This window comes from Panonychus citri, unplaced genomic scaffold (genome assembly GCF_014898815.1).
Source record: "Panonychus citri isolate SS breed McGregor unplaced genomic scaffold, ASM1489881v1 Contig00001, whole genome shotgun sequence".
Taxonomy (NCBI): domain Eukaryota; kingdom Metazoa; phylum Arthropoda; class Arachnida; order Trombidiformes; family Tetranychidae; genus Panonychus; species Panonychus citri.
Window position 1 is genome coordinate 477,881 of NW_026515406.1, and position 25,283 is coordinate 503,163.

General features: G+C 32.2%; 5 protein-coding genes across 6 annotated transcripts; 2 read left to right on the forward strand and 3 right to left on the reverse strand.

Annotated features, from left to right (window-relative positions):
* The first annotated feature begins 596 nt into the window (after positions 1 to 596).
* Positions 597 to 3,699, forward strand: LOC128385585 (mucin-5AC-like). 2 transcript variants are annotated; one of them, XM_053344477.1, is made up of 2 exons: positions 597 to 3,310; positions 3,386 to 3,699. In XM_053344477.1, the coding sequence occupies exons 1-2, from the start codon at positions 769 to 771 to the stop codon at positions 3,568 to 3,570; spliced, it is 2,727 nt and encodes a 908-aa protein (XP_053200452.1). In that variant the 5' UTR covers positions 597 to 768; the 3' UTR covers positions 3,571 to 3,699. The 2 variants fall into 2 exon arrangements, with proteins under 2 accessions (XP_053200452.1, XP_053200443.1); XM_053344468.1 differs by having other exon boundaries at positions 600 to 3,310; positions 3,374 to 3,699.
* Positions 3,700 to 3,770: 71 nt separating this feature from the next.
* LOC128385575 (exportin-2-like) lies at positions 3,771 to 7,024 on the reverse strand. Its single transcript, XM_053344457.1, has one exon. It carries the CDS (start codon positions 6,846 to 6,848, stop codon positions 3,921 to 3,923), a length of 2,928 nt encoding a protein of 975 aa, XP_053200432.1. The 5' UTR covers positions 6,849 to 7,024; the 3' UTR covers positions 3,771 to 3,920.
* Positions 7,025 to 7,236: 212 nt separating this feature from the next.
* Positions 7,237 to 9,858, reverse strand: LOC128385601 (signal recognition particle subunit SRP72-like). The gene is made up of 6 exons (XM_053344487.1): positions 9,634 to 9,858; positions 9,422 to 9,536; positions 9,221 to 9,344; positions 8,851 to 9,115; positions 8,638 to 8,791; positions 7,237 to 8,567 (listed from the first exon to the last, which is right to left on the reverse strand). The coding sequence occupies exons 1-6, from the start codon at positions 9,737 to 9,739 to the stop codon at positions 7,382 to 7,384; spliced, it is 1,950 nt and encodes a 649-aa protein (XP_053200462.1). The 5' UTR covers positions 9,740 to 9,858; the 3' UTR covers positions 7,237 to 7,381.
* Positions 9,859 to 10,131: 273 nt separating this feature from the next.
* LOC128385567 (serine/threonine-protein kinase 10-like) lies at positions 10,132 to 22,353 on the forward strand. The gene is made up of 9 exons (XM_053344445.1): positions 10,132 to 10,859; positions 11,137 to 11,500; positions 11,942 to 12,014; positions 13,660 to 14,053; positions 14,599 to 16,239; positions 16,634 to 16,806; positions 20,212 to 20,863; positions 20,975 to 21,409; positions 21,518 to 22,353. The coding sequence occupies exons 1-9, from the start codon at positions 10,695 to 10,697 to the stop codon at positions 21,713 to 21,715; spliced, it is 4,095 nt and encodes a 1,364-aa protein (XP_053200420.1). The 5' UTR covers positions 10,132 to 10,694; the 3' UTR covers positions 21,716 to 22,353.
* Positions 22,354 to 22,480: 127 nt separating this feature from the next.
* LOC128385608 (sodium-dependent glucose transporter 1-like) lies at positions 22,481 to 25,164 on the reverse strand. Its single transcript, XM_053344498.1, is given in 5 exon segments — positions 22,481 to 23,978; positions 24,054 to 24,161; positions 24,164 to 24,493; positions 24,633 to 24,791; positions 24,860 to 25,164. Coding segments are annotated over 5 exon segments (1,356 nt in total). The 5' UTR covers positions 25,068 to 25,164; the 3' UTR covers positions 22,481 to 23,427.
* Between the last annotated feature and the right edge of the window lie 119 nt (positions 25,165 to 25,283).

Here is a 25,283-nt window from a genome sequence, read left to right on the forward strand (position 1 = left end):
GCTTTAATGTAATCTTGATTTAGATGATAAGTTCCCAATTTAAGAAAAAAAAGTTTCTTTCAGTCGGCAAAAACTTCCCAAGGAGCTTTTCTGTATTAGTGTATTAGTACTAAGTGACCCTCTAGACACAATAAAAAAGTTAGTTTAAATGTTAACAAGCGGGAAAAAACTTTCGTAAGAAAGTTTGTTAAGGTTGTTTGACAGACCGATTTTTGGATTTATGAAAATGAAAATCATTTTTTAATCGCAAATTCGAAATTTCTTTTTCTTTTTCTTTTCTTTTTGAATTGGACTATTTTTCCGTTTTGTAGGATTTTCGGCTGAATTTTTTGACACCCTAACCTCTAATAGACTCCTTGTAGCTTGAGCGTAATATTTACCCAGAATTTTGACAATCTTATTCAAGAATGTAGATACATTTACGTATAATCTTTGTCCCAATCAGAAAACTCTCAGTAATTAATATTGAACAGTTATTAAAATGAACGAGATAATTGTTTCCCTCTCATAATCAAAGTTAATCAACAAAACTGTTCATTTAGTTCATGAAGATAAACAACAATTAACAACTGATGATCTAAATGGTATGAGGCACACGAAAATCCTTGTGAATTAATTAATCATCAAAACTATGTAAATTTTTAGGCTAATACGAGAGTAACAATAATTAGCCCATTGATGAAATCATAATTAAAACTGATTAATTGTTGTTTCATTGATTAATCAGAATGAAAAGAGATTCTTTCAGTTTAAACTCTCAGATTCAAGATGAAATTTAAATTGTATTTTATTTTAATTATTGTTACTCTAGTTGAGTTAAATTATGCAAATTATGAGAAACCAATTTACCTGAGTGATTATCAACAAATTAATTCAGTTCTTTGTGTCAGTGTAGCTTATTTAATCCCAAGGTATAAGTATTCGGATCTTGGTTCTTTGTTAATTGTTTCACGACAATTGGACTCGACTGGACAATTAGTTGAAAACTTGATCAAAGAAATCAAGTTGGAACGAGAATCAGCTCTTAATTGGAATATTTTTTCAAGAACAATTTACTTTGATCGATCAGGTATTTATCGAATTGCCGTTAAACAAAAACAACCGGAGGATATTCAAGAGATCGTCGTGTCATTAGAGGTCACATTACGCAAGAAAAAGTGTCACAATGAATCACCTTATGAGCAAATAACTGACCAAACAACAACAATTACCTCACAAGTTGACCAATCAACCAGATCTTATACAACCAATACACCGATCGATTTGATTAGCACATTTAGCTCTTTGACATCAACAATCGACGGGCTTAGTGCTCATTTAGCAACAGTCGAACCACAAGTTGATCAATCAACCAAATCTTGTACATCTAACTCACCAGTCGAAACTATTACTACTTCAAATGACCTAACAGCGACAAGCAACTTCCCTGATACTCATATAACACAATCACTTGACTCATCTGTAGTGACAGAATCACTAGAAATAAGTACAATCGAAACTTTGACCTCAACTTTAACACTGACCACCTCTAACTCAGACATTATTTTGACCTCTACGAGTTACAATCCAACCGCTAGTCAAACCAATGATCCTTTGATTTTACCATCGACAACAATTAAATTAACCACACCAGAGTATCTCGAGCCAACAACTATCGATGATCAGACAACTCACTCCAATTATGATGATAAAGTGACCAAATCTTATACAGTTAACCCGCCGGTCAAACCGATTACCACACTAAATCCAATTGAATTGGAGACTGAATTTACTTCAACAACTCATGATCATAAATCTCATGTAACACAATCAATTGAATCAACCACAGAATCAGAAAAAATGATGACCGAGATGTTGACAACCTCCAAGTCGGACATTAGTTTCACCACAACCTCAGAGTATTTTAAATCGACAGTAATTGATGACGAAACCACACAATTAACAGAAAGAACAACATCCAATCACAATCAAGAAATCACATCAACAACAATTACAAATGAATCAACAACGATAACATTTAACAATTCAACACAAAATTTACCAAATGGATCAACTTATTCAATTCTAACGACAGAGTCAATGAAAATCAGTACAACCGGAACTCCAACCAAAACAGTGCCCACCTTTGAGTCAAGTACAATGTTATCAACGACACCAGAATCACAATTAGACATTGATTATAAAACTAGTACAATCTTATCCGCTACTGATGGTCAACCGCAATTAACAACAACTGATTCGGATGATTATCAATCAACAGCTTTCGTTTTAACTGATAGACCAGTAACCGAATCAATTCAAATTGGGACATCACCAACAGCTTTACAAACTCAGGCTGAGCAACAATTAACGACGACCCTTGAGCCTGAAACTGAAGTCACAAATGAACCACAATTAACAACAACAATCAAACCAGAAATCGAGACAACAACAGAGCCAATCATTTACTCAACAACAATTAATTTTGAAACTTCAACAACTTTTCAAACTCAGACTGAACCACAATTAACCACAACAACTACACCTGAAACTGAAACAATGACGGAGCCAATGATTTATACAACTACAGAACAATTAACAACGACTCATCAAGATGAACCTGAAACTACAACACAATTAATCACATCGACAACAATCAGTGAGGTTACAACTGAATCAATAATTGATACAACCACTCAACAAACCATTGATACAACAGCCCAACCGACTCAAACTGAGCCACAATTAACCACAACAATCAAGACTGAAACCGAAGCAACAACAGCAGACCCACAATTAACAACGACAATCAAACCAGAAATTAAGACAACGACAATAACCGAGCAATCAACGACTCAGCAACCCGATGAACCACTGACACAATTAATCACAACAATCAAACCCGAAATTGAAACAACAACCCAATCAACTAAAACAGCAACAGAGTCAATGATTTATACAATTAATTTTGAAGCAACAACAAACACTCAAACTCATACTGAACCACAATTAACCACAGCAATTAGGCCTACAGATTTGAAATCAACGACTTCAATTGAGCCATTAATTTATATATCTACAGGCCAATCAGCTTTTCGCCAACCTGATGAAATCACAACAATTTCAATCACTACAAACGCAACAGAATCAACCACAGCAATCAAACCAGAAATCGTGACAACCACAGAGCAATTAATTAATCAACCACCTGAAAATCCAGAGACTGCAACACAATTAATCACAGCATCTTCATCAATTTTTGCTAATTTTCATATTAATTTAACTTTTTTTGGACTTAAAATTGCTTCTATTTTATCAGATCGTCGTTACTGTAAGTTAATCAATTTAATTAATTTTATCTATTTACTTTCAATCACTAATTCTATTTAATTAGCATCTTTTCTAGTGATTTGTATCGCACTTGGATTAGGACTTTCACTTTTAATCAGTGGACTTACAATACGATCAATTCAGAGGAGGAAACAACGTAAACTAATTGCTCAACGTAACTTTGATATTCTTTATCAAGATTTCGTGACAATTAACGAGAAAAATAAACGCGAATGGATTGTCATGTCATCGTTAAATTGATCAGAATCTCTGTAATATTTAATTAAGTAATTAACAATAACACCAATTCAACTCGCAAACAATTAAATCAAATTAACTTTTTAGTTTGAATCGACCAAATTATCTAAATAAAGTTTACATTCTTAATAAGTGTGATAATTAACTGTTAATTTGCTATTAACCTACAACGACACCATCAATAATTATGATTCACATTTAAATTGTGTTAACAATTAACGTTTAATCGATGAATTGAATAACGTCAAGTTGAAATCGTTGATTGAAAATTTAATGAGGCAAACCCATTAGATTTTTATCAATTAAATTGTTAATTCAATTTGAGATTAACAATAGTATTAATAGTACGTTGATTAGGCGAAACGAACATTAGCTTTTTCCATGTAAACAATTAAATGTTTTCTCGCTTCTTGATCCATACCATTTAGAAGTAAATTGAAATGATTAGGTGGATATTTTTGAGACAATTGGCTTAATTGTGTGGCGAGATATAATTTAGCATCAGTTATGGTTCCTTTAAATGGATCGTCTTCCTTTTTACCAGCAAATACCAATTGAGCATAAGAAGCTTGATAACCTGGAGTATCTTCAATCTCAACGAAATGTTCATCTTCGGGTACATTTTCATCTTCCGGTAATTCAAATAGAGCAATTAAACTGGTTAGAAAAGTGATCCATAATTGGGGTGATGACGATTCAAGAAGAAGAGGTGATTTAAGAATTTCCGTCATTCCAATGGCACATATTTTTCTTTCCAAAGTTCCTGATACTTTCTGAACTTCCGGAATGTATAGTCTTTCAATTACCATGGCGAACATATTGGTTTGAATGCCTTCGATCAGGGTAGTCAAATTTTGGACACCATACTTGTAGGCAAAGAGAGAGGTAAAAATGAGAAAAGATCGGACAAATTTAACGGTCTTTGAATTGGTTAATCGGTTGAAGAGTAAAAGTAAAACTCGATTCCAATAAGGTGTTAAAATATCTTCACTTAGATTCTCCATGAGGGTTTGTAGTAGGTAGAAACCTTCATGGTCGTTGTTTTTGGAGGCGATTAGTTTTTGGAAAACACCGAGAAGAGCTTCCAATTTTCCTGATTCGATAATTTGTTGAGAACATTTCTCAATGTAAGCTTGAAGAAGTCGAACCAGAGGGTGAATGTTACCCGGTCTATCCCAAAGTATGGGTACCAAAAGGTGGGGAAATATTTCAATATAATGAGCGGGTACAGGTGAACTTGAGGGTCGAGCCTCAAGGAGAAGTGACATTATTTGGAAAATGTAAGGCATGAATTCTTGGACATCTTGAATGAAAATATTCTGGAATACAGGGAACAGGATAGCTTCAAAATTAGCGATAGATTCAATGTTAGCTTTGGCTCCAACTTTAATACAAATGGAAAGTGATTCAAATAGATAGTGATTAAAGTGAGGTTTGCTTGGGTTCTTGGCTGTTTGAGTTAATTTTTCCGTCATTCGAGGTAAAATTAGATCAAAATAGGGAATCACTTGAGCTTGGAGAAGACTTAATGTTCTCATAATTGCTTTCATTGCGTATTGATTTTCCAATGAACCTTCAATGTTAAACACATTAAATAGACCGGTGATCAGGGGAGTAATCAAATTTTGAATGTAGGCAATTTTCACTCGAGGGATGTTGGTGGTTCCCTCTCTCATTGTGAATAACCTTTCAATGGCATGAGCTGCATACGAGTGAACAACAATACTTGGAGCAGCGAGATGAGCAATTATGATTGGTAGGGAGGGAATTATAACTTCCTCTAATGGTAATTGATTCCTAAAGGTCATAATGTATTTTAATGCATCAGCTCGAAGAACTGGAATATAGTTGAGGTTTTCTCTTTCCAGATCGGGTTTAATTACGGTAGAGTAAAATTCAACAATATTAACCAATGATGATGTTTGAGTAACACCCGATTGAGAGGTGGCTCCTTTAACAGATAAAGCGGTTACAAGGTAAATAGCGACGTCTTTGTTTTTCCAATTTTGTTGTGGATCAACTGTGAAATTAGTTAACATGGCTTGAATATATTGGCTAAACACTGAAGTTATTTGAGCCTCAAAGTGTCGACTCAATGATTTAACTAAATCACAAGCAGCTCGCCGACGGGTATCAGTATCAGAACCTTCAATGTCTCGTCTAATATATTCCTCTGGATCATCTTCAAACATTTCTGCATCTGATTCTCGGAATTGCATGTTTGGTATAATGACATTGGAGCAAAATGAATCAAGAACACTGGGATCTTGGAATAAACCTTTATATTGAGGTCGATCAACAACAGTTGACAAGAAGCGAATCGCATTACTAACAAGAATATCGTATTTAGGTTGAAGGCCAATTGTACTCAGTAAAGTCCAAACATTTTGCACAAAATTGGGTAAATAACTTGCAAATTCATCGTGATACTTTTGTGCATACATTGAAATGTTGTCACAAATTTGCGATTTAAGTTGCTCAAGTAGACCAGCCTCTTCTTCATCATCTGTTTTTAGACATGCATGATCAACAGAAATAAGCTCAGAGAAATGAGACATCCAGATAGAAATGTTATCCTCAAAAAACTCTGGAAGATCTTGAGCATTAAGTGAATTGAAAATTTTCACACACAGCACAAGAGAACTGAAAATTATTTTCAAAGCAGCAGGATTAGTGGCCTGACTTCTGGCCAGTGAAACGGTTGCAGTGAATAAATCGGTAAAAGGTTTGGCAAAATTGTCTAAAACATATTTAATCTCCGACCAAAGCTCTTGAGATTTAAATTCATGTCGATATCTTTTAAACAATGAATGAGCTGTTTGAAGAATACCATTGATTACAGCAAAATCACCTCCACAATTTTGCATTCGGTTAACCATCTCATCTAACAAATTTGGCCATCGAGCAGGAAAATCTTCTCTACCAATTATACTAACAGCCTCAGATAATTGTCGTTGAATCTTTTCATCACTTTTCAACATTAACCCGATGATCAATGATTTAACCATATTTCTATCTGCTTGTGATATTTTATCAGAAGCATCATCATCACAACGCCAATTACGTTTAACAAAATTTTTAAACACAAGCGAACCGGCAACTCGGGTATTCATATCAATCTGTTGCTTATCGATAAGTGTCAACAATAGAATAGGATAATTAGCATTACCCTCAATTGTTTGTAAATATTTCTCAGCAGGTCGCCTAATATTTGGATCAGGAGACAATGTTTGAGATAAAAATTGAGCCAATGCCTCCATGTTGGTATCGTTAATCTCCATGATGAAAGAGAAATAGTAGCACACAATTCACTTGAGAATAAGAGAGACAAAGAGATGATGAATCCAAATTACAGAGAACAAATCAACAAGAAAGAAACTAATTCAACAAATTGTTAAAATTGTTAATTAAGAAAAAGAATCACAATCACAATCAGAATTTGAAAATTTTTTTTCTAAAAATGAACTAACCAGTTAAACGTAGTTACTATGGTAACCAACATAGAAAAGAATACAAGTGTCTCCATCTATGGAGTTTTTCTGAAGACTGTATTGTGACCTTTTCGATTTTAAAAATGTCGAATCAAAAGTCGAAATGACCTTTAAATTGTAACCAAAACGCGACAAATTGACTAATGACAAATCAGTGGATCGATTAAAACAATAAATGTGAACAGTTTTTTTGCGAGTTTGTTGATAAACAAACATTTTTACTTCAAAATATTAAACCTTTCGGGTACCAAAAAAAACACTTATAATGTGACTTTCGATTGTATAGTTGAATTAAATTAAATGTAAATCTAATATGGTAACAATTAACGTCGATTTCCTTTCTTTTTTTGCTTCTTCTGGGCGATTCGTGAAGGTCCTTTAGGATTGGGTGAAGCGTCGACATTGGAACCAGGTTTGGGTGAGCTTTTCGCAATTGGTTCGGGTTCTGGTCCACCGACAGCACCTTGAGTACCTTTACCCACGAATTGGGTTCCTCTTTTATCCTTTTTCTTTTTATAGGTTGACCTTTGCCATCTGGGTAACCATCTTTCCGGATTTGGATCGACACTCGAATCGTAATTTTTGGGTAATTGTTTTTTCCTCTTCTTCTTTTTCTTATTCTTTTTAACCTCTTCTTTAATATTCCCTGGTGAGGGAACATCAGATTTGGTACTTTTCTTAACATATTTAGCACCCAAAGACCAATTAGATGTTTCCAAAGCATCAACATCAACTTCAGCAATGACCTTTTCAAGAGGAGGTAAAAATTTCATAATCTCTTGAGCTTTAACTGGATCAATTTCCGAATAAGCTGAAATCAGATGAGCTAATACTCTTGGATTATCTGGATTATGTTTACGAAGCTCTTCAAGTAAAACAATTGCTCCTTTATGATCTTTATTTTCCATCATTAGTTTGGCTGCTTCTCGATATAAGATAATTAATTCTGACCCTTTTGGTTTATTCTCTTGGAACCAGTTGATTGCAGATTTTAATACTTTGATAGCACCAATTTTATCTTCCAAATTTAAATGAAGAGTAACCATAATTGAAATTAATGCTAATTTCTGTTCATTTTTTAACTCGGTCATCTGACTCAGCGCTTCACCATCACGTCCTTGCGATAGAAGAAGTTGCGTAATAATAAGTGGAGCTTCGATATTATTGTTATCGATACTTTTATATTTTCTTAGAATCTCAATGGCATCGTTAACTTTTCTCTCTTTACATAAAACACTTGCTTCTAAAATTAGGGAGTCAATACCGGCTTCTGGAAAAGTTGCCTTAAATTGGGTTAATTGTTTTCGACAAGCATCAGGTTGATTGGTTAGTAAAAGGTGAAGACAATTGTTGAATACGATTGACCTTCTCTGGAAAACACTAAGCTTGGGATTGTTCACCTCGTTTAGAGCTTGTTTGGTCTTTTTCCTAGAATCGAAAATGTTTTGATCTTTGTTAACGGTAACAATATTGTTACAAGCAACTGCGATTACCAAAGGATCTGTAGGCCTAAAAGGTAAATAAATAAGATACAATTAATATTTATTACGATAGAATCACTTTACCCAGTATAACTTACTTGAGTTTTAAAACTTGATTGTACATTTTAGATGCTAAATCTAATTGTCCCATCATTTGATAAGCGTAACCCATTTGACCGCGAATTATAGCAATTTCTGAATCGATTTCTTCTTCAGTCCAACCTTCACCTTCTAAAGTGTTCCTACAAACATCTGAGAGAATGAAAGAAGATTAAATTTTCAGACTATTTGATTTGATTTGATTGTTTTACCTTCAGCTTTGTTCAACATTTTAAGACCAGCAGAATAATTTTGTCTAGATAATTCAATACAAGCTTTGTTGTAGCAAATTTCATAGAAATTGTCTCGTTCCTCAAGATCGGGTAAATTTTCAACAGCTTTAGCATTTTCCTGAGCTAATCCAGCAGCAACAGCAGCTAAATCAGCTTCTCTTTCATTATCAGAATCATCAGCTGATTCTTTTAATAGCTCAAGGTACAAATCGTAAGCTTCTTGATATTTTTCCAACCGGTAAAGCTGTCAAAATGAAAGCAAATTTTTGATTAAAACATTTATAACATTACAGACAATTGAATAATAACTAATTTATAAAATTTACCCTTAATCAATAAATATACTTACTGCTTGACATTTTAATTCTTTCTCACGAAAATCAGGCTCAGGATGAGAATCTAATGTTTTGATACAATCATCAGCTCTATTCAACCTATATTCACAATAAGCTTTTTCGAATATACATTCCTCACTTGAAAAAGAAAAGAAAAATGGATTAGAAAAATTAAACAAAAAAAAAAGAAAAGAATAATCAATTAATCTTCCAACCTGAGATCAGAGTGTTTACCAATTTCCTCATGAGCTTCTTTAAATTGACTCTCCTGGATAAGACAAATTACTTTACAATGTAAAGCTTTAATATTATCACTTTCCACGGATAAAACTAGACACACAAAGGAAGAAAAGAAATAAAAAAAAGAACAATTAAAAAATAAATCAATCAAATAATAAGAAGAAATTAATGATAATCACTGACATACTTTTCTCACAAACTTTCAATGCTTGTTGATAATTATTGATTCTCTCATATTTAACCAGATCGGTGAACAGAGTGGACAAATTTTTCTTATCAGGAGTAGCAGTCATATTGAAATTACTCTTAATCACAATTAAAACCACAATCAAAACAATTAAAATCCTAATCCAAGGAAATTAATCAACAATCAACAATCCAAACAAACACATTGTCCCAATTGATTAAAAAAAGAAAAAAAAATTTGCCAACATAACCGGGGATCGAATACTAATCACAGTCTAATCGAAAACTCCACCCAAAAGGTAATTTAATCCATAACCATAATAAAGCGAATTAACAATTAAAAACTTGATTGTAATGTTAATTAAATAAGAAAACTAATCAATTAATTAAATAAAATTCCAAGGTAAAAGTTAATTAAATCCAATTGTTGGTAGAATTTTTGTTCTCCATTATTATTATACGTTCCCTTAAACGATTTTGAGTTTGAAGAAAATTTTGTTGAGTGAAAAAGTTGCAATTGAACAATTAACAACATTTAACTTTTTCTTTATTACCTTATTTCATCTTTAATTAGTGTAATTAAATTTACTAAATGTTGATTGATAATCAAGAGTATTCACTAGTGTTTACACTAATAGAATTAACTCTAAATTGATAACGTTTTTGTGTCTTAGTGGTTGGCTTTTTTTGTGTCTCTTTCTCCTTTTACTTTATCTCTTTTCTCTTTCTTTTCTTTCTCTATCTCTTTCTCTGTTTGTGTGTCTTCCTCTTTTTTTGGTTTTCTTTCTCTCTCTCTCTCTCTCTCATCAACATCAAAACAATTAAAAATATAGATTCAATCACTGCTGCTGTTGGTTAATTATTTTCTACTTGTGGTTATCTACTTTGTGTGTCTCTTGGTTGCTGGTGTTAAATATTTTTGTTTTATTCTATTCTCTTTTTTTGGTTTGTTCTCTTTCTCAACCTACTCCTCTCTCTCTCTCTCTCATCATCATCCCGTCATCGTGGATATAATTGCTAAGAAAAGGTGATAAGAAGCCAACTGTTTTCTTGCTTTAAGAAATGGCTTCTTTCTTGGATAGAATTGGTAAAATATTTAAAGGCAGTAGTGTTAATGAGGTGAAAAGAAAAAAGATTTGCCATAATATTCGATTTAATGAGAATCCTGAGGATTTTTGGACTCTAGTCGGTGAACTTGGTGATGGTGCTTTTGGTAAAGTTCATAAGGTTAGTATATGTCAAAGTTATAAGAATATATGAAGAAGAAGAAGAGAAGGAAAGAGAAAAATTTCTTCTTCCTCTATGTCAGTTGTCTGTTTTTCTTTTCTCTTTCTTTTCATCTTTTCCTTTTTACTTTTCTTCTTTTTTTTACTTTTGTTATTCTCTTTTTGTTTCTTTTTTTTTAATCAACTTCTCTTTTTTTTTAAAATTCTATTTCTAATTGCCGACAATAACAAACGATAATCATCACCATCATCACCATCATCAACAAAAACATCAACAGGCACATCACAAACAAACAGGACGTTTTGCAGCCGCAAAAATTTGTGAACTTAAAGGAGAAGATGAATTGGAAGATTTTACAGTTGAAATTGATATTCTCAGTGAATGTTGCCATGAAAATATTGTTCAACTTTATGAAGCCTTTTTTCATGATGAAAAACTTTGGATTCTCATTGAATTTTGTGAAGGTGGAGCCATTGACAGTATCATGTTTGATTTAGATAAACCCTTAACCGAACCACAGATACGTTATGTGTGCCATGAAATTTGTAAAGGCCTTTCCTTTCTCCATCGGAAAAAAATAATCCACCGTGATCTTAAAGCTGGAAATGTTTTATTGACTTTGGATGGAGGTGTTAAATTAGGTACGTAATCAGATGTGCCTGTCATCTCTCTCCCTCTCACCAACTCTCTCATTCTTTTCAATATTAGTGCAGCTCTTCTGTTTTTATAATCTATCTTGCAAACTTTTTGTATTTTTCTGTCTACTCTTTCTATCGGTCTTCATCTCTCTCTCTCTCTCTCTCTCTCTCATATTAGTCTACCTTTATCTTTTCCATCCTTTTTTTCACTTAACGTTTCCCACCTCACATCAAACCTCTCGATCTTGCTAGAAGAAGATGATAGTCACCAATGCCTCCCACACTTTCTACTCTTACCCTTTCCTACTTATTATTTCTCTCTCTCTCTCTCTTACTCCTTCATCAATATATCATCCCCCGTCTCTCTATCTCTCCCTATTTTCTAACTCTGATCAACTCACGACTAAAACTGATGATGAAATTCTATTATATTCTCATTCACAGCCGATTTTGGTGTATCAGCAAAAAATAACCATACCCTGCAAAAACGTGACTCGTTCATTGGAACACCTTATTGGTATGTTAATTTGTTTCTCTATTGGATTTTCACAACAAATACTATTTGATATAAAAAAATTAAAGTGGCTATAAATATAATACGACATCATCATGATCAATAAATTAATTGATCACTGGTATCCTAATTTACCAATACAATTTTGTTCAATACTCTCACTGAGACTGGACTTTTCTCCCTCTATTACATTGTTACATATGAAACATTTCTCATTCTGAGGTAAATGATTAACATCAAGATTCCAGGTAAACTAGTAAAGTAACTGTCAGAGGGAGAAAGAGAGAAGCCTTATCGTTACCTTGTTTGTTGTTTATGCACCAAAAACAAAAATCAAGGTCTATAAGTTAAACTTTCTGATCCTCATTGATTAGTTAACTAAATTGATTGTGTTTGTTTCCATTGAAAAATATGACAGCAACAATGGTTGGGTTGTAAAGAGAAAAGTTTTCGTAACGCTTTTAATAGTTAAAACTACAGTTTCTAATCACTAGAATCAACTAAATCACTTCCGACATTGAATTATAAGCTATTAGTAAAATTTACTTTGTTACGGTTTGGTTTTTTAATCGTTTATTTATGCAAGTAATTATATTATTATAATATTATCAGATAAAAATCTATGGTTAATAGTAATGTGATTGTGTTTAAGCGTAAAAAACAAATTAACTATGTAAACTAATCATATGTTTAACTATGATTATTTTGTCACAAATTATTTACCAATGGAGAGATTATGATTGTTGTAAAATTAGATAATTAATCCTGTCACTTGTTACTTATTATCTCAGGTAAATTTTCAATTAATTAATTAATTTTGATTGTTTTGATTCCCTCAAAATGTCATCTAAATCAATCAATTGAAAATTAATCTCTTCAAATTATCAAAGATATGATGTTACCTTATTATTTTATTTTCCTATTTGTTTTTTAATTATGAAACGTTCATCACGACAATTAAATACTACCATATGGTTAGTAATTTATCATAATTAGTCTAGTGTTTAATTAACATCAATCTACCCAATGATTGTTTCTCTCTCTCTCTCTCCCTCTTTTTCATTACCAATAAGTTAATTGCTGTTATCGAAGATAATATTAATACTAATGATGATACATTTATTTTATTCATTAACTCAATTACCGTGTGTGTGTGTCAACCCACATTAACATTAATTGAATTTAATTAAAAACTTTAGGTTGAACTTTTTTTTTCTGATTTCATTTGATTTTGATTATATTAGTGATTTTAACTTTGATCTCTTCCCTCAAGTAAACTATTGGTTCAATATCCCGGGAAACTGTTTTTCCTGAAACTTTTTCACTGAACAATTAATTAATCTCATGTATATTTATACAACATTAGTCACTTTTTGTTGTTACCTTTTTTTTCAGCAATTAATTGTCACAATCAACTAAATAAATCTTGTTTCTTTCACCCTTACCTTTGAATGTATATATTTAAGTTACAAGCATTTTTTTTTGTGTCAATTAATGAGGCTTTAAAAGTTTTATTACTCACAATTAAGACCAAATTGATTAAATTAATCTTCATCAAGTAGTCCAATTATATCATCTGGTAATCATTTCAAATAGAAATTAATTTATTAATTGTAATCATATTTCTTTCTTTCATTTATTACATTAGGATGGCTCCCGAAGTTGTTAAATGTGAAGCTTTTCGTGATAACCCATATGATTATAAAGCAGATATTTGGAGTTTAGGAATTACCTTAATTGAATTTGCCCAAATGCAACCTCCTAATCATGAAATGGCTCCAATGAGAGTATTACTCAAGATTCAAAAATCTGATCCACCGCGTTTAGATCGTCCCAGTCGCTGGTCCAGAGATTTCGTCTCTTTTATCGATAAATGTCTTACCAAGGATCCCGTCCAACGTCCCAATGCCGATGAATTATTGAAACATCCTTTCCTATCAAAAGCCATAGATTCAAAGCCTATTCGTGATTTAATCAGTGAATATAAAGCTGAAATTGTAGAGGAAGTACTAACCACGGATAACGAAGAAGAAAGTTCTGAGGTGATTTCTCATTTTCTATTTTTTTTTATCATTTTTACTTGAAGATTATCAATCACTTATAATTTACAATAGCTGATTGAACTATTCACACACTAAACAATCAACTAACTGTCCTTAAATCTTACGTAGACAATTTTTTTTTACAAACTCTTACTTGCTAATTAACTCTCGTTATTCATTTTGTTTACCAACTTTTTCTCCCTCTCTTTCCAAATATAACTAAGTTCTTATGACATTTACGAGAGTGGGTGTCACTCCATCAAAACCTTTAACTAATCAAATAATCCCTAATGATTAATATTCTTGACTAATCAATAATATGATTTCTCTCCCTTATTTCTGCCTTTTACTTCACAATTCTAACAAAAGATCAGATGTTTAACCAGAATAGGGTTAAACATTTTCGGTAGATTAGATTACTTGAAAAGGATTTCTATTATTTACCATGACAGTTAATCATTTAGTTTGCATGATTACTTATGGTTCTTGAATTTTACTAATGATCTAATTATTCTGATGATTAATTTTACGTTTGGCCACAATAGATTTCGACCAACACTGTGGAAGGTGAATCCCGGAAGCAAATTGAGTCATCTAAAGAAAGTACCGTCAATGAATCAGGAGGAACTGAACAACAGCCATCAAACCCACCGAATAATATTAAAAATAAGCCAAAAGCTCCACAACCACCACAACCCCCACCACCACCACCGCCGCCTCCTCCGACTGTGCCTTCATCTTCATCTTCAATCAGACCACCACCTCAGTCCCTTTCATCATCACCAACAGCAACAACAACAACAACACCGCCTTCACAATCAAAACCACGTGATATGCTTGAAAGAACTCGAATAAATCAAAAAGATCAAAGTGAAAGTAGCAGTAACAAAGTGCCTTCAAAACAAAGTGAAACTGATCCCAATAAAGAAATTAGAGAATCAACAATTTGTAATAATAACAATTCTAGCAACAACAAAAGACCAGCACCTAAACCACCCTGTTCATCAGAAAATAATGTTGACCTGGTTAAAGACAAAAAGGAAGATTCACCTTATTTACCTAATAAAGAGATTATCAAAAATGGTGATCGTAAAAAAGAGTCACCTGAAAAGGATAACAATTTAGTGTCAGTTGGTTCAAAAGAGAAAGGAGAAATTGTCGAACGAAATAATCGTTCATCTGGTGCATCTTCCAGTGAGCATGATACAAGTGAAAATAAGTTTAAATCTAGTGAAGAATCAGGATTTACCCGTTACGAGGCCGATGGACCAAAAAGTGTAGATATTTCATCTTCATCAAACTACAATGTAAACCAAGAAGCAATCGGTGAAGTAACAGTCTCATCGGATCATAGTACTATCATTGATAATGTTCATGGTGATTCAAATATAACGGATTCTAGCCATGTGTCCATAGTGTCCATTGATTATGGTAAAGATTTAGCCAATCGATCAGATCGTGATAAACTAGAGGATTTAGTTGATCTAATGAATTCAACTAATGAAAATAATTTTAATGGTCGTGGGACTAAATCATCTTCATCACTTATCTCATCACCTAAAAGATATACACCCGATTTAATCTGTTCCCGTGATGGTGATAAAACTGGTACCTCAACTGTTGATAGTGAAAGAGAATTGATAATAATTTCTAACGAAAATTTAAATTCAGACCTTACAACAAGTCCAACAACAGCATTTAAAATGAATCATCGTCGTGATACATCAACAGATAATAATGAACTAGATGATCATGTTTCCGTTAAAACAATCTCATCAGATAGCTCCAATAGTGGAAAAAGGATTAAAGTAAATCTTAATCTTGTCTCTGATAGAGAGGAAACCGAGCCCGGTACCGATAGTTCAGAATCTGAGATGAACAGGAATTCCTATGTTTCACCAAGATCTTCAATGAGTCGTCAAAGTGTTAATTCAAGTTCAGCTTCTTCAAATATTAGAAACAGTCTTCATGAAAATGTTCCTACATCAACTACACAATCAAAAACAATTAACAATTCCTCAATTACTGATTCACCTTCAAGATTAAATATTCACTCTCGTATGTTAAAACGGGAATCATCGGACACCGGAAGTTGTACAAGTTTTGCAAGTTTAAATAGTGATAAAGAAAATCGAAATGGAACTGATGATGATCAGGTAGCAATTCGTAAACGGAGATCTGATAAAGTAAGATCATTAAATTCATCTTTTCTCTCTCTTCTCTCTCTCTTTCTCCATCCTCATCATTTTCACAGCATCTTCTCAGTTTCTCTTCATCATTTTGCCTCCCTCTTCCTTTTCCTCTTCCTCTTTTATTTATCTATCGATCTCAAACTATTCTGATCTGCGACTGATCTTTTCAACATAAAAAAAACGAGAAATCTCTTAGCTTCGCACCTTAGTTAATAACCTTTCTTCCTTCCTTCTCATCCTTTTTTTGCATCATAATCTCAATCTATTCCTCGGTTATCAGTCAAATTTAAAATTGACAGTCAGCCACTAACCTCTCATCATCTTTCATCTTCATTATTATTCAATAATTTAACTGTTCTTTTTCATCAAAATGGTTATGTTCTTACAGGAAAATGGTAATGTAAATAATCATCTGAAAAAATCGAACGCTTTTAATGCTGCCCAAAAGAAAACACTGACCAGGGTCAGAAAATTTGTAATCGATGGTGAAACATTTACAACCACCACGAGTAAAGTTATTTACGGTGATGAGGATAAACCAAGAGATGACCATGTTTTAAGGTAATTTCATCTTCTTTTTTTGGTTTAATATCCTATTTTACATATTCTGTTTGTTTTATGTGTTTTTGGTTAATTCATCTCTCTCATTATTTTACTATCAATTTCTTAATTACCTCATAATCATCATCTTACCTGACACAACTTATAATTAATTTTAACCAATATATCATCATTGAAGCAATTTAATCTTTTTCTGATACACATTTTTTTTTCAACGCTTCTCTGAGCGTATCCATCAAGTTAACCATACCTTTACCAAACTCATCATCATCATCATCATCATTATGATCATCTTTTTGCTCCCTTTTCTATCCCACCCACTTTATTTATCTTCTCTCTCTCCCCTTGAAAGCATCATCATACTCTTTAAATTGTTTTGTTAAGATGATGATGATGATGATGATGATGTAACACTAAGTGAATTCAAATGACTTGACCATGTTATCCTTTTCAAACATTGATCCATTTTTATGTTAAAACTTAATTCACAATAATCATGAGATAAGCTTAATCATTATATTGAGATTATCATAGCTTAACAATTAAGAATTTAAAAAAAAAATCTTTCTCACATTCATTGGTCAACCTTGATTATCTGATTGGAAACTCTCACATTAGCAACATCTTTTTCCGCTTTATGCTGATTGATTCAATTCTCTCATCCATTTACATCTCTTCCTCATCATCTTTTCAAACAGGTTTCATTCATATATCTTTATCTATCCATAAAGTTACTATCAGTTAATGAAAAAAAAATGATCACTGAAAATCATTGAGATGATAAAGATACTTTGTTTCAATAGGAATAGCGTGCTAACCGTATGTTAGTGTCATAAACTTTCATTGAGGATTAGTTGTTGTTGTAATCAATTGATTATTATTATTATTATTGCGAAAAAGAGGCAAATAAAGACTCTAAATCTTTTCCTTCTTAAATTGGTTTAAGATTAAGGTGAGAGATACTTGGTAACTTTGATAATTTATCTCCAATTTAAACTTGATATTAATTATTACATTTACTTTAAATGACAGTTTTCTGATGAAGATTTAATTTAAGAATCATATAGTTAAAGATCCAATTAAATTGTAGCTTGAGTATGACAAGCAGATTATGCTGATTATGATTATGATTATAATGATAAATTCTGATAAAATAATGATAATATGTGTTGAAAGTATGTTAAAAATATGACATCCAGATGATGATAATTTTAGTGATGAAGATGATGATTTGTTTTTTTACTGTTACCATTTTGTTTTATGTTTATGATGATATGATATGTTCTTGATATTATTAATATTATATTAATAATATAATATATTGATATTTGTTGTTACTTTTTTTTCTTGAACTTAATCAAAAATAATTATTAACTTGACTTGATTTAACCTTCAGCTGATTATTATCTTTCCTCTTTAAATGTTGCATCATCGTCTTCTTATCATATGTTTATTATTGTCACTATTATCACAATGAAACGGAGGTATGAAGAAATTGGCCTCAAGTGATTAATTATTATCACTATTATCATTTACCATTACGGTCAATAAATTAAAGGTTTCCAGCGATAAACATTAGTTATCAACCCTTTCATTTTAACTGATTATCAATTAATTACTAATTGTTGTATCAATTAATTTACTAATCATCGTTATTATATCTTTTTTATTGTCAAGTCTTTAAGGTTAATGTCAGTCTTGATTTAATTACTTTCTGTTTTTGTTTTTGTTTTTGTTTTGCTTTAATTTTGAACAATTTTCATTTTAAATCATTTTTAATTATGATGATTAACTTTTTTTTTCAATTCTCAATAGGAAATCTAATATTATTAAATATGTATTACTATTTTGAATATTTGATTTGTTAAATTATTCATTTTTCCAACTTTGCAGTTAAATTTGCATTGTTGATTTACCTTTTTCATTGATTAGTTACTGGATTTTTCTCTTGATTTATTAATAGCTGATTCCATTTGATGATTAACAATTACCATTCTCTAATCAGTTGAATTTATATAATTCAGTTCATTTCTGATTAGCTTGATTTCTTTGATTTTTTTGATTGATTTTTCATATTCTGTTCTATTCAATATCTCGATACATTGTCTATTCTTATATCATGTTTATCATTTCGTTTATAAATTTCCTTTCAATCAATTTAATTGATTTTCTATGATGATCATCATAAATTCATAAGCAATTTAATCTCTCTATCAAGGAGGCTTTCTGTTGATTGCTGGGATTTTCTAAGTATCAATTTTGTTGATTATTTTATTTATAACTAACTTACATTTCCCTCATGAGTGCATGAATAGTCAAGCATATGATTATCACTCTAAGTGATATGTTAAAGAAAACTAACCAATTAATATTAATTAAACTCTCAGGATTATCAGAATATAAACAATCAATGATTTTAATTGATACTTTCTCTGATTGATGTGATTAACACTCGTATGTTTAATTTTAACAAAAAATAGTAACAACTTATAGTTAAGCATTTAACTTAATTGTTAAAATCTGTCACAATTATGTGCTAATTATTTCATAGGAAATGATTAACAGATTTACACATAAATCAATTAGTTTTAATTTCAACGGAAATCTAATAATGAAACAAACAGCCTAATTGTTAAAAACTCCTCCTACTATTTTCAAAATATTGACCTCAATGTGATGACCATTTGTCAGGCCTAAGGGAAGATGATAATTGTATTGACACTTTGATGATTTTAAATGTAAATTAATACATTTAAAATTAACTTATTGATGTTAATTCAGTTCCAATTTAGTCTTCCAATAATCAGAAACAAACTTAATCTTTTCATCATTATATTGGTCAGTTAACAATCTTACAACTTGTTCATTTGAAGTCAATTCTTTCCGATGTGAACTTGTATTTTTCTCTCTCATCTTTCAATCACCTTCATGTCCAGTTTCATCTCTGTCTGATTATCTTCCTTTCTCTCATTCTTCTCATCTTCATCATGGTGTGCTTACTTTTCGTTGACAATATTCAATCTTCCAATTACAATGACAGGTCGGTGTTTCATCATGCTTTGCAGTTGTGTTTTATGTTTCATGTTACCAGAAAAACAAAACTAAAAAAAATATTTTCACAAGTTATCATTTTCCTAACCTTGTCGTTGTAATGTTCAGTTCATCTATCTGATAATCTATCATGCATCCCATGAGAATTTCATCTTGGAAAACTGTTTTTTTTATGAGTTTCTTTCATTGGATTGTTATTTCAACTTTTGTAAACTTTGTATTTGGATTTTAAAACTTTTTCAATGAGATTTTATCCTTTTCATCCTTTTCATCCTTTTTTTGTTTTTCTTTGTAAATTAATTTCAAAAATTCTCATGATTGATTTGATTTGTTTTGTTTTCTTCCTTTTTGTAGAAAACAAGAATTACGTGAATTGAAGATGCTTCAAAAACTGGAGCAGAAGCAATTCCAAGATTTGGCCCTTAAAGCTCAACTGGTTCGTGAACAAGCAGAGAAACGATTCGAGCAAGAAGTGGCCACTTTATTGCGAAGCTATGAAGCCGATTTGGAGGCTCTCAATCGAACCCAAAAAAATCTAGTTGAAAAAGCTGAACAACAGCAAGAGTTAGATCTTAAATTTGCATCGAAAAAGATTCGTATGGACCAAGAGCGAGAGATGAAAGCATTTAAAGAAGCACTTAAACAAGAAGTTAAGCATTTAAAAGCGGAAATTGATCAACTTCCAAAAGATAAACGTAAAGATATCTGGAGAGTTCGTAAAGAAGAGCTTGATGCTGACCAAAATGAGCGTGAGCGGTTGTTTATGGAGAAGCTCAATGAAACTCATGATATCGCAATGAGACGGATGAGTGAAACTTTCCGGAAAAAGATTGCCGATCTAGAGAGACAATTCTTACAGCAGAAACAATTGTTACTCCGCCGACGGGAAGCTGCAATCTGGGAACTCGAAGAGCGTCAAATGCATGAGAAACATCAACTCGCTAAGCGACAGCTGAAGGATATTTTTTTCCTCCAAAGACATCAGATTATCACTCGTCATGAAAAAGTACGTCACTTAATTACTTTGAATTATATTAGTTTTCATTACTCAAGGTTTTCGGTTTATCATACTACCTGATTTTCTAATTGCTAATTAACTTTGTCTTTTATTTAACAGGAACTTGAACAATTGAAACGTATGAGCCAAAGACAAGAAGATCAACTATTGAAACGACAAGCCGTCGAGAGGCGACAACTACCCAAACACATTCGAGCTGAAATGAAGGCTCGTGAGCTTATGTTCAGGGAGAGCTTAAGATGTAGCAGTGCAAATTTATCCAATGTTGAGGATGAACGGGACAGAATCCGGAAATGGCAGGAGAGTGAAAAATTGAGGTACAAAGCTCAACAACAGGAGCAAGAAAATAAACACCGGAAACAATTGGAAGATCTGAGAGCAGCATCGGAAGCAGCTATCAGAGAATTAGAACATTCTCAAAATGAGAAAAGAAAAGCTCTGATGGAACATGAAACAATTAAACTAAAACAATTACAAGAAGAACATAATAATGAAATTAATAATTGGAAAGCCAACTTGAAACCTCGTAAACAGGTAAGATAATCAACAATAAGCCTGTGAATTAATTTCCATTAGAATATGTCGATGATAATATTTATTTTTGCTCTAAATTATTTGTTCATTTCACTTTTTCTCCCATAGAAATTGGAAGAGGAATTTGCCCGACAGCGAGAGGAACAAGAACGTTTCTATGGTAATACCAATTTCCTGAACGATTTTGCAACCGCCATTGAAAAGTGCAACATCCATGGGCACGGGCACTCTCACCATACAGGTTCAAGCAATTCCCCAGCATCAACTCCGGGTGTTGATTTATCATCTAACAATTATGCTCTTTGATAAACTTTTCTATTGGTACAACTTTGGTACTAGATTTATCTTCCTATCTCTTTCTATTGGTTTAACCTGTTATTTGTCTTTCGTCTTCATCTTTATCCAAAATCATCATATTTTCATCACCATTTTCATAATTATTGTCACAACTTGCAAATCATCAATAACCAACTGACAATCACCATCTTCCATCGTCTCTTTTTGTCCCTTTCATCAAAATCAAACTCATCTTCCCAACTCTCGCAATGTATCATCATCATCATCATCATCATCATGATCATCATTTCCTCTTTTGTCAAGACTCCAGTTGATCAAATGCTACAAATTAAAAAGCGCAAAAGGAAACACCCGAACAGCAAGAAAACAAAAACTAAACCAAAATTAGAGTCAATTTTTTAATCGTCATGTAAATTGAACAATCAACAGACAATTAATAAACTAACCAACAAGATCAATTAATCTTGATAATTGATGAAAAATAAATGTCATCTTCCAAAACTTTCCCAACTCTAACATCAACAACAATCAAGAGGCTAATTTAATACCGTTATAAGAATGAAAACAAAAACTCAACAAATTGTTTCAAACAATTGTAATTAAAACTAATCAATGAATAAAAAAAAACAATTTCCAAACCAAATAAATTGTAATAATAAATGAAAACAAGAAAAATTTATATATTGAAAGTGATGAGAAACTTACAAATTTTGTCTAATCAAGAAAGAGGAAAATTTTTTTAAATTGTAACAACAATTAAGTTTGTTCATCAGTGGACCAAGCTCGTTTCGTTGATGAATTAACTTTGTTTGAATCATTTGAACCTTTACAACAATAAGTAAATGAGCCACAAATTGTTCCGATAATTGTTAATCCAGAACCAATTGCGAGTAAAATTACCAATAAGAGCCAAACATCAGCTAATTGTGAATCAGTTGAAGCTTGAAAATAAATGATAATTGTCCCGGCGACGGTGAAACAAATACCCGCCAAAGAGAGGGTGACACTTAGACAGAAACAAGACATTGAATTACTATTGACCATGAGGAGCAATTAACTTAATCATAATCAATGGATGCAGATACAAATCTCAATGGGAAAAAACAATCAACAAACTAATATCAATCTAAATGTTTGGCATCAATTGAGTGTCCGTTTTTGCTGGACAATTAGATTGACCTAATTTCTGTTTCACTGATTGTTGTTGTCACTTCAACTGATTTCACTTTGACAATGATCAATAACAAGTAGCAAGTTTTAATTATTGATTTTCAATGTGTCCCTTTTTTGATCATATAAATGATACACAATATTGACAATAAAATTACAGTTATATTAACAATTTGTTATGATTAAAAGTGAGTATAAAAAGTTAATGGGTTTCTAGGTAACTTGAATCGATTGGAACATTTCAAAGGTGAGTTTAGATGATTGGGTGGGAAGAGATTTTGTCTTCCAAATGACCATTAATACACAACTGGACATTGAAGATTAATATTTTTTTTCGAGAAATTAATGATAATATTGAAATGGAAGAAAAAATTTGCGATTCCAATTATTAGTTGTTCCTTTGATGAATGTTTGATTAACTGATTAGTTCAACTTGACTGAAGGTTAATCAAAGAATATGATTAATTACAGTTATTCTAATAGTTGTAATTGAGAAAGTTATTGATCTAAATTGTGTGAAATGTTTTCGATGTTGAGTTGGTTGATTGTGATTATCTTGTGGATGAAAGTATTGAAGCGGTTCGTAGGTTAGGCCGTTGTTTAACCGATCGAAAGATCCTTTTGCAAACGAAGGGCAAAAGTGCGCAAACGATAACGAAAAGGCCACAAAGAAATCCGAGATAATAGACAAAAGTGACCGGACTGAGTTCCATTAATTTAGATGCGACCCAAGGGTGAATCGATTCACCGACGGAACCATTGATGAAGATGAATGAAGCTAAACTATTGGAAAGCAAGAAATATTTCTGAAGTCGACCCAATGAAACGGTAAATAAAGGGGAAAATCCAATTCCAAGGAGAATCATTGAGATCCAAATGGACAGTTGATTGTAGGCTGCATGAGGAACACTGACCACAATACTAGCCCCTAGAGAGGCATAACTGACCCACATCAAAATGTGTTCAGGGATAAAATTTGATGAGACAATGAAGATAACCCGATAACAGGTGAACACTGTCCAGAAAACGGTGACCAATGTTGCGCCATTTGATTTACTCATATGAAGATCAGATTTTACGGCAAATGCTGGACCCAATGAACCTTGAGAGAGTCGGATGGACACAATTAACTGATTGTTTCATTTGATAGTATAACATATTTTATTATTCAGCTTACCAATTAATGTTTGAATTCCGAAAGTTAAATTAGCAATAAGGGATAACATGGCAATTCCAATAAATTTTTTCGTTCTTGATGGTTCATCGATTTGACTGTTTATCTCATTGAATGGGATTCGCCACCCGATGAGTTTGACCTTTCATTCAGATGGAAGGTGAGAAATCCAATTGAAGCAGTGATTAAAAATAATCCAATCACCATGAATGGATATTGAATTAAAACATCATCAGGTTTGTAATCACCCAAAAGGGCTAAATCATCAGTGGTTCCGTTGATTGTTGGCTCTGTTGACCCTTGGTCACTTAAAGGTAACAGGAAAGGTTGAGTAATTAAAGGTGTAAGGAGTGACCCTAATCCAAATGACCCATGTAAAACTTGGATATAATTACTTAATTGTGGATTCCCTTGCCAAATTTTAAGGATATAAGTATTACAAGCTATTAATATTATTTGAGAAGAGGATTAAACAACAATTAGCTCAACAAAATCAATGAGAAAATGACTTGGATGATAACAAGATATTCAACTGAATTTACAGGTGATCGGTTGATTGTCTCATGAAAGTTAATTACTTACTAATGTCAAAAATTCCCTGGGATATACCCGATAGGAGGAAAAATGAATAAACAACATAAAATGATTTAAACCAAGGAGCCAGAGCAATGAAAAGACCGGCGGTGAAATTGGTTATAAACAGAATCATGTTGGGTCCGAGCCAAAGGTCAATTATACCGGCTAAAGAAAAACGAAACTGATACTTAATCACAATGGGAAGAATTAAATTGCTCGAGATAATAACTTACAAAGTATTCCACCAATTAGATAACCAATTGAACGGCTTGGAACCAAATTAGAAGTCACCGAAAATGATTCACTCATTCGGATCTGAAGATCGAGTAAAGATGAACCAAGAAGAGTACAACAACCGCCGAGACCCATGAAAGACATGAGACAAAACCAAGATTTAATCAGTTTCACTTGATTAGCACGAAGGTACGAAGATAATTTCATGATTGATTCACTTTGAAAATTATTCCGAGAATGGTAACTGATTTAATTCAATCGTCAAGATTTGGTGACTTGTACTGTTCAAGAAATTGAATTGAACTCCTTTTTTATAGCAAAATGGTCAATCGTTACAACTGAATTTAGATTCAGTTAATTGTGAGTTTATCTTTTTTGGCTAATCTGATTATCGTTATTGTGGTAATATTTGATCATCAGGTC